Source organism: Palaemon carinicauda, chromosome 26, assembly GCF_036898095.1.
Source record: "Palaemon carinicauda isolate YSFRI2023 chromosome 26, ASM3689809v2, whole genome shotgun sequence".
Taxonomy (NCBI): Eukaryota; Metazoa; Arthropoda; class Malacostraca; order Decapoda; family Palaemonidae; genus Palaemon; species Palaemon carinicauda.
The window spans coordinates 58,532,507-58,550,006 of NC_090750.1; the positions used below are offsets into that span (position 1 = coordinate 58,532,507).

Below are 17,500 nucleotides of genomic sequence, written 5' to 3' on the forward strand. Positions count from 1 at the left end.
CCCCTTTCCACTCAAGCTAGGAACAGGGAGGGCCAGGCAATGGCTGCTGATTACTCGGCAGATAGACCTATAGGCTCCCCCAAACCCCCCAACCTTAGCTCACAAGGATGGTAAGGTTGCAGACACTAATGGCACTAACGGGTCTGAGCGGGACTCGAACCCCCGTCTGGCAAACACCAGACAGAGACGTTACCAATCAGGTCACAGATGTAGGCTAATAGCTATATTAGTTTTTATATCTCAGATTTTTTTTTTCTATTTCCTTGTTACTGATTTCAAACAGATTTTGCTGTTACTGAACTATTTCATGAATTTATTTATGGATAAATTTTTTCTTTTCATTTCAGACTTCGGAAGATTCTGTTTCGTTATGACATTATCCATAAAGTCTTTTTTTTTATATCCAATTAATCTTTGACTCTATCCATTTACAACTTAGAAAAAAAAAGGTTTATCAAGCAATTTTATTATCTATCTTTTAACTTACTTCATTGGACCTCAAATCCGCAAAACTATTACACAGCAAACTTCATGAAATCATTTTGTAAATCGCTTATTGTCTACCCAAGACATCACAACCAAGCAAATCTCATGAAATTATTTTGTAAAACGCTTGTCGACATCAGACAACCTTTGCCATATCACTGCACTTTTGGCGGAAATTATTTTCAATAGCGAGAAAATTTCCGAAACACAAAGACAACCCTGTAATCAGACACGAAAAGGCTTCGCATCCGAAGACTCAGCTCCACACAACGTTATCACATTTTAAGTGACTCAAATAACAATCATTCTTCCCCTTTTAGATTCCCTCGTTTCGTCAGTAACTCACGCGACTGGAACTAACAATTCCGCTGGAAATATATCACCGCTGGTGTTGGAATCGATACGTAATGTCCCTAAACGCTGGGATTGCTTGGAGATTTAAGAAGCGATATGATAAGCAAGTATATCTTTTATTACAGTCTCGAACTCGTAAATGAAACGTCTGCATGTGTCTCGAGACGGTTCGAATCGTTTGATATACGGTTGGGTAGTGTAAAGGCCCCGCGAGTCTTAGTAGCTTTCTTTCTTGTTTATATTATAGTGTTGTGGGCTTTGCAATATCTTTATTATTATTGTTTCTCTCTCTCTCTCTCTCTCTCTCTCTCTCTCTCTCTCTCTCTCTCTCTCTCTCTCTCTCTCTCTCTCTCTCTCTCTCTCTCTCATAATGGTATTTTCCATTGTTTTTGTCAATACTGGAATAAAGGCATATGAAGTATTACGTGCGGTCCTATGGTATATATATATATATATATATATATATATATATATATATATATATATATATATATATATATATATATATATATATATATATATATATATATATATATATATATATATATATGTATGAATACTTATATAAACATATTATATACATATGAAATAGGTGTGTGTGGATGTTTATATACATGCACACACACGCACACACACACACACATATATATATATATATATATATATATATATATATATATATATATATATATATATATATATATATATACACACACACATATATATATATATATATATATATATATATATATATATATATATATATATATATATATATATATATATATATATATATATATATATATATATATATATACATTATACATAACTTTATCATAAAACTGTAAAATATCAACAAAATAACATTGAAAATCTTACACTTCAAAAGTTTTTATTATTTGTAATAAATAATCATCCGTAACATATTCCAAAATAATTGTGGGATATTATGCTCAACCTATTCTCTTTCCAAAATATTCATGTACTTTCGAAAACAAAGAAATCGTTAAAAATAATGACGCCTCTCTCTCTCTCTCTCTCTCTCTCTCTCTCTCTCTCTCTCTCTCTCTCTCTCTCTCTCTCTCTCATTCTATTCTTCTATGTCCCTCCTTCGCTATACCGGCCTCATCCAGCCTTCTTTGATTGGCTAAACTTTCCATAATCCCGAATCCGTAAGCGTTATATTTAATTTCCGCCGAATCTTTGAAAATATATATTAATTATAATCTAATAACTTAATTAAATTCCAAATTTTTAACCAACATCGAAGTGAAAATCGAAAAACAATATGTATAATAGATTTTTTCTTATCTTTCGTGATAATTAGATTCAATATTTTTCAACCAACATCGAAGTGAAAATCGAAAAAAACGAAATGTTTAATAGATTTTTTCTTATCTTTCGTGATAATTAAATTCCAAATTTTTCAACTAACTTCGAAGTGAAAATCGAAAAAACAAAATCGAATTAAAATGTATAATGGATTTTTTTCTTATTTTTCGTGAGACATTTTGTATTTCTCCTCCTTTCCTCTTTATTATTATTCTTTTTTATTATTTTTATCTTTCAACCAATTTCGATGTGAAAATCGAAAGAAAAAATTTAATTGAAATTTCTATTTTATTTTTTTTTTATTTTTTTATCTTTCGTGATCCATTTTGTCTTTCTCCTCCTTCCTTCATTGTTAATAATTGTTTTAATTATATTTCTATTTTCCTTTTAAATTTCATTTATCGTTAGCATTAATCTATTCGAATTGAAATATCAATTTTTTTTACCTTTCGCGAGCCATTTTGTCTTTCTCCTCCTTCCTTCTTTATTATTATTTCCCAATTCTTTTTCCATTTTCCCTTTAGACTGGATTGAAATGTCAAATATGGTTTTTTTATCATTCGTGTGTCATTTTGTCTCTCTTCTCCTTCCTTCTTTATTATTATTTTTTATTATATTTATGTTTTTCCTTTAAATTACCTTTATCGTTATCATTAATCTCTCTGCTTTCGATCTTATTCCTTCATTTTACTACCCACTCTCTTCCTGCCTTTTCTGTCACTCCTCAACTTTTCCTACCATTTCGTGCATTCATTCTCCCTCCTCCCCTCCCCATCAACGGCTCCCTTTGGACTCTCCCCAACCTTTCCCAACCCCTCCTCCAGCTATAAACCCCGTTTCCCTTCCTTTAGCCCCTCCCCAAATCCCCCCCCCCCAGAAACCTGCTGTAATCCCTTCTTTCCCCCTCGATATCGCAAAGTACAAGACGTAAAAAGCGACAATGAATCATGAAACCGTTTTCTCTCTCTCTCCAAAATGGCCATCAAGAGTATTTTTGCGGTAAATCTCAGGAGCAAAGACTACGCGAACTCCTTCTCTGGCGATGATTAGCGATGCAAATTGCCCATGCTAACGAGCGGGTTCGATGCTAATGCCATCTAGCGAGCGTCTGTGTAACTAGATGGGCTTCTACGACTGTACTACTTAAGGAGGCTGGGAGGAATATGAGACTCTCTTGAGGGCAACACTCTTTAATGATCATGTTCATGCGTGCATACATGTTCCTAACCTGTATAGAAGTGGAGAGGTTATGCTTATTAGCAATACCAATACCTGTAGTGCCGTAAGCTGAGAAGAAAGGATATAATTATATATATATATATATATATATATATATATATATGCGTAAAAATCACAGGAAAACGTGATGCTCAGATGCAGAAGAACCACAGGGAAAATGAAAATACAGAATATACACTTGAGTCCTGACTAGTTTCGTGATACTTCCTCAGAGGACTGATTTATTGAGAGAGGTTTCTTACATTTTATACGGAAAGCAAAAGTACGAACATACATATAGAGATTTAGAGAACAATGACACTCCCTTACCCGCTACCTGGGCGTAGGAGGAGTCCGAAAGCTCGTTAGACACCTGCTAAAAAGGGTCATTTCTAGTGGCGGGTATATTATTGTTTTCTTCTTATTTTACTTTCATTACAGTTATTTATATGTCAATGCACAAAATTACAAATATATATACATATATATGCATACATATACATATACATATATACATATACATATACATATATACATATATATACATATATATATATATATATATATATATATATATATATATATATATATATATATATATATATATATATATATATATACATACACATACACATATACATACATACACACACACATACATATACATATACATACACATACACATATACATATATATACATACATACAGATACAAATACATATACATATACATAAATACTTACACATACACATACATATACATACACATACACATATACATACATATACACACACATATGCATGTATACATATATACACATACATACCTATGCATATATACATTTATATGTATACAACATTAGTATCATAAACATATAATCATGTATATATCAATACTTATATCTAGCATAACACTATATAGTGCCAATATACTTATGCATAATATATAAAATAATTGTTTCTTTTAATGAATGGTAGCTTAGGTCTAAATATTAATTTCACACTGACGTTAATTATTCACAATACATTCAATTCTACATTAAGTGGTTAATGTTTTTTTATATAGTTTACAAATCTCTTTACATATAAAGGCGTCGAGTTTATACATTCCATGACCAATATTCAAGTTGTTTTCAAAGGTTTCTTTTATGAAACTGGACTCTATGATGTTTCTTTCTACTAAGTTATTTGAATGAACCAATTTCTTTGCACCTGACCAATTAATAGGGTGATTTTTATCTCTAACGTGGGCAAAGAGTGCATTATTATCTTGAGCATACCTGACACTTTTCTTATGTTGTTCAATTCTCTTTTCTAAGGCTTTACCAGTTTGACCAATATAGTATTTTTCACAAGCATTGCATGGAATACGATATACACATCCCTTGGTAATGTCAGGAGAATTCTTTATTAAGGCTGTTTTTATTGTATTTTTACTCTTAAATGCTACATTTACATTGAAGTTTTTTAACAGTTGGGGAATTTCTTTAAATGAATCACAATAAGGTAGTACAAGTAAATTTTGTGTGTTATAGTTTTTTCTGTTATCATTACCGAAAAAAGTCTTTTTTGCTGTTCTTAGGGCATCATCTAATACAATTTCAGGATACTTTAGTTTTTTACCTATTGCTCTAATACCATTTATTTCGTCATCAATATATTCAGGGCTGCAGACTCGGAATGCTCTTAAAAACATAGAAGTAAATACAGATTTCTTAACTTTGTTGCCTTGGTTTGAGTAATAATGGACATATGCCGAGATATTCGTTGGCTTTCTGTATACACTGAACTTGAGATTATTATTACATCTATGTATGCGACAATCCAAAAAAGGTAGGGTACAATTATTCTCCAGCTCCATAGTGAAATTTATTGATGGTACCAAACTATTCAATCTAAGAAGAAAGTTATCTAAATTTTCATTTCCTGGCCACACACATATTATGTCGTCAATATATCGAAACCATTTTACATTATTAGGTATGATGTTATTTACGATTCTGCTTTCAAAAAATTCCATGTATAGATTGCTCAATACTGGGGATAAAGGGTTTCCCATAGCCATACCAAAAGTTTGTGCACAAACTTTTGGTATGGCTATGGGAAACCCTTTATCCCCAGTATTGAGCAATCTATACATGGAATTTTTTGAAAGCAGAATCGTAAATAACATCATACCTAATAATGTAAAATGGTTTCGATATATTGACGACATAATATGTGTGTGGCCAGGAAATGAAAATTTAGATAACTTTCTTCTTAGATTGAATAGTTTGGTACCATCAATAAATTTCACTATGGAGCTGGAGAATAATTGTACCCTACCTTTTTTGGATTGTCGCATACATAGATGTAATAATAATCTCAAGTTCAGTGTATACAGAAAGCCAACGAATATCTCGGCATATGTCCATTATTACTCAAACCAAGGCAACAAAGTTAAGAAATCTGTATTTACTTCTATGTTTTTAAGAGCATTCCGAGTCTGCAGCCCTGAATATATTGATGACGAAATAAATGGTATTAGAGCAATAGGTAAAAAACTAAAGTATCCTGAAATTGTATTAGATGATGCCCTAAGAACAGCAAAAAAGACTTTTTTCGGTAATGATAACAGAAAAAACTATAACACACAAAATTTACTTGTACTACCTTATTGTGATTCATTTAAAGAAATTCCCCAACTGTTAAAAAACTTCAATGTAAATGTAGCATTTAAGAGTAAAAATACAATAAAAACAGCCTTAATAAAGAATTCTCCTGACATTACCAAGGGATGTGTATATCGTATTCCATGCAATGCTTGTGAAAAATACTATATTGGTCAAACTGGTAAAGCCTTAGAAAAGAGAATTGAACAACATAAGAAAAGTGTCAGGTATGCTCAAGATAATAATGCACTCTTTGCCCACGTTAGAGATAAAAATCACCCTATTAATTGGTCAGGTGCAAAGAAATTGGTTCATTCAAATAACTTAGTAGAAAGAAACATCATAGAGTCCAGTTTCATAAAAGAAACCTTTGAAAACAACTTGAATATTGGTCATGGAATGTATAAACTCGACGCCTTTATATGTAAAGAGATTTGTAAACTATATAAAAAAACATTAACCACTTAATGTAGAATTGAATGTATTGTGAATAATTAACGTCAGTGTGAAATTAATATTTAGACCTAAGCTACCATTCATTAAAAGAAACAATTATTTTATATATTATGCATAAGTATATTGGCACTATATAGTGTTATGCTAGATATAAGTATTGATATATACATGATTATATGTTTATGATACTAATGTTGTATACATATAAATGTATATATGCATAGGTATGTATGTGTATATATGTATACATGCATATGTGTGTGTATATGTATGTATATGTGTATGTGTATGTATATGTATGTGTATGTGTAAGTATTTATGTATATGTATATGTATTTGTATCTGTATGTATGTATATATATGTATATGTGTATGTGTATGTATATGTATATGTATGTGTGTGTGTATGTATGTATATGTGTATGTGTATGTATATATATATATATATATATATATATATATATATATATATATATATATATATATATATATATATATGTATATATATGTATATATGTATATGTATATGTATATATGTATATGTATATGTATGCATATATATGTATATATATTTGTAATTTTGTGCATTGACATATAAATAACTGTAATGAAAGTAAAATAAGAAGAAAACAATAATATACCCGCCACTAGAAATGACCCTTTTTAGCAGGTGTCTAACGAGCTTTCGGACTCCTCCTACGCCCAGGTAGCGGGTAAGGGAGTGTCATTGTTCTCTAAATCTCTATATGTATGTTCGTACTTTTGCTTTCCGTATAAAATGTAAGAAACCTCTCTCAATAAATCAGTCCTCTGAGGAAGTATCACGAAACTAGTCAGGACTCAAGTGTATATTCTGTATTTTCATTTTCCCTGTGGTTCTTCTGCATATATATATATATATATATATATATATATATATATATATATATATATATATATATATATATATATATATATATATATATATTCGCTTTGCAACCCAAACTTACTTTATTATTTGCAATGATCTACTAGAAGCCGTAAGTGAAAATGTGGTATTGTCATGAATTATTATTATTATTATCATTATTAATAATAATAATAATAATAACAATAATAACACTTCCTGGAACTCTATGAACTTACCAGAAACTTAAATCACCCACCACATTTTTACCTGGTAACCTGATTATCTGGAACTGGACTCCAAGGCGACCCCTTGTCCTCGAAACCTCTTTAAAAAAAAAAAAAAAAGAGTTCGAAGGTCACCAAACCACACGAGAAAAGGTCACTCGTATCTTCGGAAGACATAATGGTTCATTACCAAAAAGGCCAGCTGACTTGCTAAGCTGAAACAGTAGTCTGTACTGTCAGCGCATATCAGCTGCTCCTGTCGGTGACAGCAGTTGGGAGCTTCCTGACAGCCTCCGTGTTCTACAGGAGCCTGTCACTCTCGTGCCTTATCTCCCTCGATTGTTCTTCTGGATGCTGCTGTCGCAGCTTTGGACCAAACGTTTGGGTCGTTTGACAAATATCAGGATTAAATCATGATGTATATTTGTCTGTCACTAACGTGACAGACAAACAAGAGAAAAAGGAGGGTTGTAAGGTACAAGGGGGCATATAAATGTATATATATCATCTGTCTATTCTTCAGTGCTCTTCGGTATTGCTATGTGGGTTTATAACTATATTTAACAGTCAGGGAAGTTTATGCATGAAAATATACACTATATACCCTATATGATAAAGAGCAATCGTCTTGAATTTTGACGGGTCACGCATTAGTGTGTATATATATATATATATATATATATATATATATATATATATATATATATATATATATATATTTTTATATATATATATATATATATATATATATATATATATATACATATATATATATATATATATATATATATATATATATTTATATATATATATATATATATATATATATATATATATATATATATATATATATATAATCCCTCTCTGGATGGGGATACCTTAACTTGGTGAAAGGGTTTGTGTATTGACATGATCAGCAAAGCTATTATAGTCAGGGCCACACATTCTAGGTTGGTTTGCTATGAGCTATCAGACAAAAATCTCCCACCATCACTAACCCGCACTGGCTAGCGTGATGATGAAACTGACCAAACCCCAGACATGAATAAAGATTTATCTGAGACCTTTTTACTGCACTGGAATAGAAATGGCTGCATTTGTTGTTGTTAATGAATTTGGCCAAACCCCAGACATGAATAAAGATACATCCGAGACCTTTGTCCTTCACTGGAGTAGAAATGGCTGCATTTATTGTTATTGATATATCCGTTCTTAAAAGAAAAAAAAACGTAATTTTAATCGGAAATTCTCCATAAAAATATACCGCTCTCAGCCGTAATTCAGTAAAATACAGGCGACCGTAATTTTACTGTACCTTGTTCTTATACCTTACGGGTTGGTGACCGTAATATCACCCATTTACGTTAATATATACGTGTTTTAAAATGGTAAAAATCCAGGAATAAATGTTGCCAGGCATTTGCCGTTTTTAATGGAAATTTTTAACCCTTTTACCCCCAGGCTATTTGGAACTTTCCAACCCTTAACCCCCAGGGGTTATTTTTTTTTTTTCTAGCACATTTTGCAGTATATATTTTTTTTTTAAATTTCTCTAACAGCCTTAATTTTTGTCATAGAGAGGTCAGGTTAATCTCATTCTCTTGGAAAATGCCTGAAGTGTCTCAAAAAATTATCAAAACTATGCCAAAAAAAATGTAAATAGCAGTTATTACAGTGTATATATACCATACAATAGTTTAAGCACTGAAATTTGCAGATAGCCAAATCAGTCTTGCCATGCAACTTTGTTACTCATTATCCTTTTCTCCCTTTGCAGGCCCAGATTTTCCTTCGTTCCTCTTGCCCTTCCGAAAACCTAAGCGTATCCGGACGGCGTTCAGTCCGAGCCAGCTGCTTAAGCTGGAACAAGCCTTCGAAAAGAACCAATATGTCGTTGGCGCTGAAAGGAAACAGCTGGCTCAGACACTCAACCTTTCGGAAACACAGGTAAGAACTAACTTGAATTAATTACAGTTGGATATAAAATACTGGACGCGTTTCAAAAAATACTTTAGAAATAGATTTTATAAAAATTCTTGGGAAATGAAATACTAAACACGTTTCACAAAAGACTTTAAAATTAAATTTCATAAAATTCTTGGGATATAAAATACTAAACACGTTTCACAAAAAAAACTTTGAAAATAAATTTCATAAAAAAATTCTTGGTATATAAAATACTACATGCGTTTCACAAAAGACTTTAAAAATGAATTTTATAAAAATTCTTTGGATATAAAGTACTAAACACGTTTCACAAAATACTTTATAAATAAATTTTATAAAAATTCTTTGGATATAAAGTACTAAACATGTTTCACAAAAGAATTTAAAAATGAATTTTATAAAAAATCCTTTGGATATAAAACGCTGAACACGTTTCACAAAAGACTTTGAAAATAGATCTTATAAAATACCTTTCGATATAAAACATTAAATACAATTCACAAAAGACTTTGCAAATAACTACAACAAGTCCAAAGGCTTTCATGTAATTTCGCGTGTTCCATGCACATCAGCTACTTCAGTAAATGTTCGCATGCAATGCTGACTACCGAAGCAATCAAAACATACAGCACTGATACTCTAACAGCTCAATCTCTCTCTCTCTCTCTCTCTCTCTCTCTCTCTCTCTCTCTCTCTCTCTCTCTCTCTCTCTCTCTCTCTCTCTCTCTCTCTGTATATGTATATATATATATATATATATATATATATATATATATATATATATATATATATATATATATATATATATATATATATATATATATACAGTTTATATGAATATATATATATATATATATATATATATATATATATATATATATATATATATATATATATATATATATACAGTTTATATATATATATATATATATATATATATATATATATATATATATATATATATATACAGTTTATATATATATATATATATATATATATATACAGTTTATATATATACATATATATATATATATATATATATATATATATATATATATATATATATATATATATATATAAATATATATATATATATATATATATATATATATATATATATATATATATATATATATATATATACAGTTTATATGTATATATATGTAAATTATATATATATATATATATATATATATATATATATATATATATATATATATATATATATATATATATATATATATATACATATATATATAAATATATACATATATATATTTATGTATATATATATATATATATATATAAATATATACATATATAAATATATACATATATATGTATATATATATATATATATATATATATATATATATATATATATATATATATATATATATATGTATATATATATATATATATATATATATATATATATATATATATATATATATATATATATATATATATATATATATATATATATCAGCAGAAGATTAGTTGGAATGGATCGATCTGAACACCCATATAACGTTTACTCAAGGCGAGAGTATTATTATTATTATTATTATTACTATTATTATTATTATTATTATTATTATTATTATTATTATTATTATTATTATTATTATTTTTATTATTATTATTATTATTATTATTATTATTATTATTATTAACTAAGCTACAACCCAGTAGGAAAAGCTAGATGCTATAAACCCAAGGCCTCCAACAGGGAAAATAGCCCAGTGAGGAAAGGAAACAATGAAAAATAAAATATTTTAAGAACAATAACAACATTAAAATAAGTATTTCATATATATACTATGAAAGCTTTAACAAAACAAGAGGAAGAGAAATTAGATAGAATAGTGTGCCCGAATGTACCCTGTATATGTATGTGTGTATATGATTTTTATCATCTCATTCAATTAATCTTTTTCTTTGACGTAAAATTTTCTTATTCATCTGATAAAGACAGCAGTTGAAAAGATTTAAAACGAAAAAGAATATATATATATATATATATATATATATATATATATATATATATATATATATATATATATATATATATATATATATATATATATATATATATATATATATATATATATATATATATATATATATATATATATATATGAAATTATCAACCAACACGTCATATAAAAACGAAATTTGAGAATTTCTCAAATTAAAATCATTTTTTTTCTTTTTTTTAAATAGGAATAAAATCGCATATTAAAAATAATTTAACAGCTCTGTCATTTACGAAGACGATTTAAAAATAAGAAATTACTCTAAAAGTTAAAAAGTAATTAAACTAAATGGAAACCTCATTAAAAGAACATACTTATTCTCAGTGGAAGGAGGAGTTTAATTAATAGTGGCAAGTGATAACAAATGACAAAATGACCTCGGCAAATGAGAGGGTTCCTCGTGATATACTTCTCAGTTTGTGTTCTGCAGAGTCATTTGCCTTCCGCTGGAGACAACGATGCTTTGTCGGAGCCATGCAAATGATCCGCAGTGTGACTCTTCGACCTTCTTTGTTATTGTTGGAGTTTTGTCTTCAGGATTATTGCTGGGTCGTTTGGTTGGGTTAACGAATCTCTTGTTTGATTGTGTAATTCCTTGTGGATTTCTAAATTCTAAATCTAAAATTGATGTACATCATCTTCTGCTTATTGTGATTCCTTGAGGATTTCTAAATTCTATATCAAAATTCGATGTACTTAAATCTCTATTTTGATATTGTGATTCCTTGAGGATTTCTAAATTCTAAATCTAAATTCGATGTATATAAATCTCTTGTTTGATATTGTGATTCCTTGGGGATTTCTAAATTCTATATCAAAATTCGATGTACTTAAATCTCTATTTTGATATTGTGATTCCTTGAGGATTTCTAAATTTTAAATCTAAATTCAATGTATATAAATCTCTTGTTTGATATTGTGATTCCTTGAGGATTTCTAAATTCTATATCAAAATTCGATGTACTTAAATCTATTGTTTGATATTGTGATTCCTTGAGGATTTCTATATTCTAAATCTAAATTCGATGTACATAAATCTCTTGATTGATATTGTGATTCCTTGAGGATTTCTAAATTCTATATCTAAATTCGACGTACTTAAATTTCTAGTTTGATATTGTGATTCCTTGAGGATTTCTAAATTCTAAATCTAAATTCGATATACATACTCGTAAATCTCTTGTTTACCTTTGACTCCATGAGGATTTCTAAATTCTAAATCTAAATTCGATGCACATAAGATGGAGGTCATGAAATTTAATTAACTATTAGTTAAACGACTGGAATTTCATTAGCGTATTTCTAGTTACTCATATTATAATAATTAATAGTATATTTATCGATTAATCTTAAGCAATTCATTATGAGTTTCTGATAAACTGGTTGTTAGGTCTGTTGAAAAATAACCGAGGTTGTATAAAATGTCTATATAAAGTTCTTATCAATTTGCTGTCAGAATAAAAAAAAAAAATAATTCAACCCTGAAAAAAAAATCGAGAAAATTATATATATTTTTTCCATTTTCAGGCTGTTTTTATTAATTTAAGATATTAGGCTTACTAATTGGTTCATAAATGCTTTTTGAAACCATTAGTATTGTCCTACTCAACTTGTGAAAGCGTTCATTCACAGAGACAGTATTTGTTTCTCTTGTGTTAGTCTTAATGGCTTCAGTTTTAGTTTAGACGTTGTAAGTGTCCTTGTTATATGTAATTCCCTTGAAATATATATTTTTAAGGTGTCGGGAATCTAATGTAAATGGGCTGTTTCGGATAATTTCCATATATATATATATATATATATATATATATATATATATATATATATATATATATATATATATATATATATATATATATATATATATATATATATATATACATACATATATACATATATATATATATATATATATATATATATATATATATATATATATATATATATATATATATATATTAGGACCGAGTACCCTGCTTCTCATAAGTCCTGCTATATATATATATATATATATATATATATATATATATATATATATATATATATATATATATATATATATATATATATATATATATATATATATATATATTAGGACCGAGTACCCTGCTTCTCATAAGTCCTGCTATATATATATATATATATATATATATATATATATATATATATATATATATATATATATATATATATATATATATATATAGGACCGAGTACCCTGCTTCTCATAAGTCCTGCTATCAATGTGGATGTCATGAGATTCAGGTAATAAAAGTTTGTGGCAGGCATAACAACTTTTATTTATGTTCGATCTACCGGAATCCAGACATGGATGATTCTATCTTCGATTGTCTTCTTACCATTATGGCTAAGATACAAGAAGATGATAGAAAGGCTTCTTTTGTCTTTGTTGGTGATTTTAATGCTCACCATAGGGAGTGGTTAAGTTCTATCTCTCCTACCGATCGCCATGGCTTAAGAGCTTTAGACTTTGCCTCTGAATCAGGCTGTGAGCAAATCATAAAAGAAGCTACTCACAGGTCTGGTAATTGCTTGGACCTCGTATACACTGACTCCCCTGGCGTTATAACTGGTAAGGTTGGTTCTCCAGTCGGGACATCTGATCATGCCTTGATTTCATTATTAGTGAAGACTGAGCAGCCTGTCCCTGATATATCATATTCTTGTAAAATTTATATGAAATCCCAAGCAGACTGGAATGGGATTTTACATGATCTTTTGTGCTTGAATTGGTCACAATTATATAATAGTGTAGAGCCTGTTGACCCTTTGAATGAGAATCTAGTCAACATAATTGATAGGCGTATCCCTTCTCGTGTGCTAAGGTACCGAGTGAAGGACAAACCGTGGTTCAATGATGATTGTAGACGTGCTTTTTTGGAGAAGCAGGAGGCCTATCAACTTTGGAAGGGTAACAGATCAGATTTGACCTGGAACAACTATACTCAGCTTCGAGCTTTTGCTCAGAGAGTTTATGCCTCAACTGAAAAGGAGTACAATTTAACCATAAAAGAAACACTTTCTGGTACAACTCAGGAACATAAATGGTGGTCTACCCTTAAATCTGCACTCTTTGGTGTAGATGCAACAGTTCCTCCTTTACTTAAACCAGATGGCTCAGTCACTCACTGTCCAAAGGAAAAGGCAACCCTTTTGGCTGATGTTTTTGACAGTAAACAGAGTAATGAAAAACTTGAACTTCCTCATTCCTGTTTTCCTGAGGCTAAACTAACTAGTTTAGCTTTTCGATCTCGTGAGATTAAAGCTCTGTTGATGGACCTTGATGCTTATGGAGGTGTAGACCCAAATGGTATTTTTCCTTTGTTTTTTATAAAGACAGCAGATTTCTTAGCTCCAAAGTTATCTGTTATTTTGCGCAAGTTAGCAAGAAGAGGTGCTTTTAGCACTAGTTGGAGAATTGGTAATGTTACTCCTCTATGTAAATGTGTTTGTGGTAGCTCAAGTCCCACTGATTACCGCCCAATATCCATAACTCCCATATTATCTAAAGTTTTTGAACGTCTTCTGGCAAAACGTCTTAATAGGTTTGCTGAAGGTAATCATCTACTCCCTAGTTTGCAATTTGGTTTTCGTAAAGGCCTTGGAGCATGTGATGCCCTTCTTACAATCTCCAATGCTGTACAGAAATCCCTTGATTGTGGTCGGGAAGTTCGTATGATTGGTCTTGATTTTAGTGCAGCCTTTGACCGTGTTAATCATTAGACCCTTGTTTTCAAACTGAAACAGTTGGGAGTGGGTGGGTCGTTTCTTAGCATTATTATTGATTTTTTTAAGTAATAGATCTCAAAGAGTTGTTGTTGATGGGCACCATAGTAATAATAGGAATGTGATATCCGGTGTTCCACAGGGTAGTGTTCTTGGCCCATTACTTTTTATACTATATACACATGACATGTGGTTTGGCCTAGAAAACAAGCTTGTTGCATATGCAGATGATGCTACTCTCTTTGCATCAATTCCATCCCCTGAATGTAGATCTAGGGTTGGTGAATCCCTTAATAGAGATTTAGCTAGAATTAATGCATGATGCAAATTATGGGGTATGAAGTTGAATCCTAACAAAACTCAAAGTATGATTGTAAGTAGGTCAAGGACGGTGGTTCCTCAACATCCGGATCTCAGTATTGATAATGTTTCTTTGAATATGTATGACTCTTTCAAAATTTTAGGTGTGATTCTCGACAGTAAATTTAATTTTGAGAAACATATAAGGTCTGTGTCTTCTTGAATTTCACAAAAAATAGGCTTATTGAGAAAGTCTTTCAAGATTTTCGGTGATCAATCTATTCTGAAGAAGTGTTTTAATTCTTTCATTCTACCTTGTTTTGAGTATTGTTCTCCTGTCTGGTGTTCAGCTGCTGATTCTCATCTTAATTTGTTGGACAGAAACTTACGGTCTATTAAATTTCTTGTTCCTGATCTAGATATTAGTCTCTGGCACCGTCGTTCAATTAGTTCATTATGCATGTTGCATAAGATTTTTCACAACTCTGACCATTCTTTACATTCAGATCTCCCTGGACAATTCTATCCTGTTCGTAATACTAGGCAGGCAGTTAATTCTAATAGCCAGGCCTTCTCCATCACGAGGCTCAATACTACGCAGTACTCTATAAGTTTTATTCCAGCTGTGACCAAGTTGTGTAATGATCTTCCTAATCGGGTGGTTGAATCAGTAGAACTTCAAAAGTTCAAAGTTGGAGCAAATGCTTTTTTGTTGACCAGGCGGACATAGTCTTTTTATAGTTTATTTATGACATATTTGTTTTTGATGTTGTTGATAGTTTATTATATGACATGTCTGTTTTGACGTTGTTTCTTATTTTAGAATGATTTATTGTTAATTTGTTCTCTTCATTTATTTATTTCCTTATTTCCTTTCCTCACTGGGCTATTTTTTCCTGTTGGAGCCCCTGGGCTTATAGCATCTTGCTTTTCCAACTAGGGTTGTAGCTTGGATAGTAATAATAATAATAATGATAATAATATATATATATATATATATATATATATATATATATATATATATATATATGCCTAGCTATACATATGCATATATATATATATATATATATATATATATATATATATATATATATATATATATATATATATATATATATATATATATATATATATGCCCCTATGTATACCTATGTGCGTGTGTATACATTATGTATAAACATGCAAAGAAATGTGTATATATATATATATATATATATATATATATATATATATATATATATATATATATATATATATATATATATATATATATATATATTGTATGTTTATATGCTTATGTATACCTACAGTATGCATGTGTGTATACAGTATATATAAACATGCTGAGAAATATATATATATATATATATATATATATATATATATATATATATATATATATATATATATATATATATATATATATATATATATATATATATATATATATATATAGTGTGTGTGTGTGTGTGTTATTTTCACGCTTGCATCTGTCCATTTACGCACGGCAAGCAAAGCTGCAATGACATTATTCTCTCTCATTTATTTACCGCCCCCCCTTCTCTCTCTCTCTCTCTCTCTCTCTCTCTCTCTCTCTCTCTCTCTCTCTCTCTCTCTCTCTCTCTCTCTCTCCAGAGGCTTCTTTCCCCTTCGCCACCCTTTTGAAAGCGTCTTTCAACTGCTTCGAACCGCGGTACTTTGACTTTTTTTTTAAACTATATTCCCATTTTCATATCTCTCCAGTTCTCTTAAATTAACCCCCTCATCAACTCCTCCCCTCCTTTTCTTTTCTATTATTCCAGTTATTCCAGTCTCCCTTCTTCACATCTGGTGTAATCATCTTATTTCTACTCTTCT

General features: G+C 29.7%; 1 protein-coding gene across 1 annotated transcript in view; it reads left to right on the forward strand.

Moving 5' to 3' along the window:
- Positions 1 to 17,500, forward strand: part of LOC137620172 (homeobox protein EMX2-like) — a 110,458-nt gene that overhangs the window by 56,962 nt on the left and 35,996 nt on the right. The window contains 1 exon segment of the mRNA XM_068350416.1: positions 9,388 to 9,557. Coding sequence (XP_068206517.1) covers positions 9,388 to 9,557 — 170 coding nt within the window.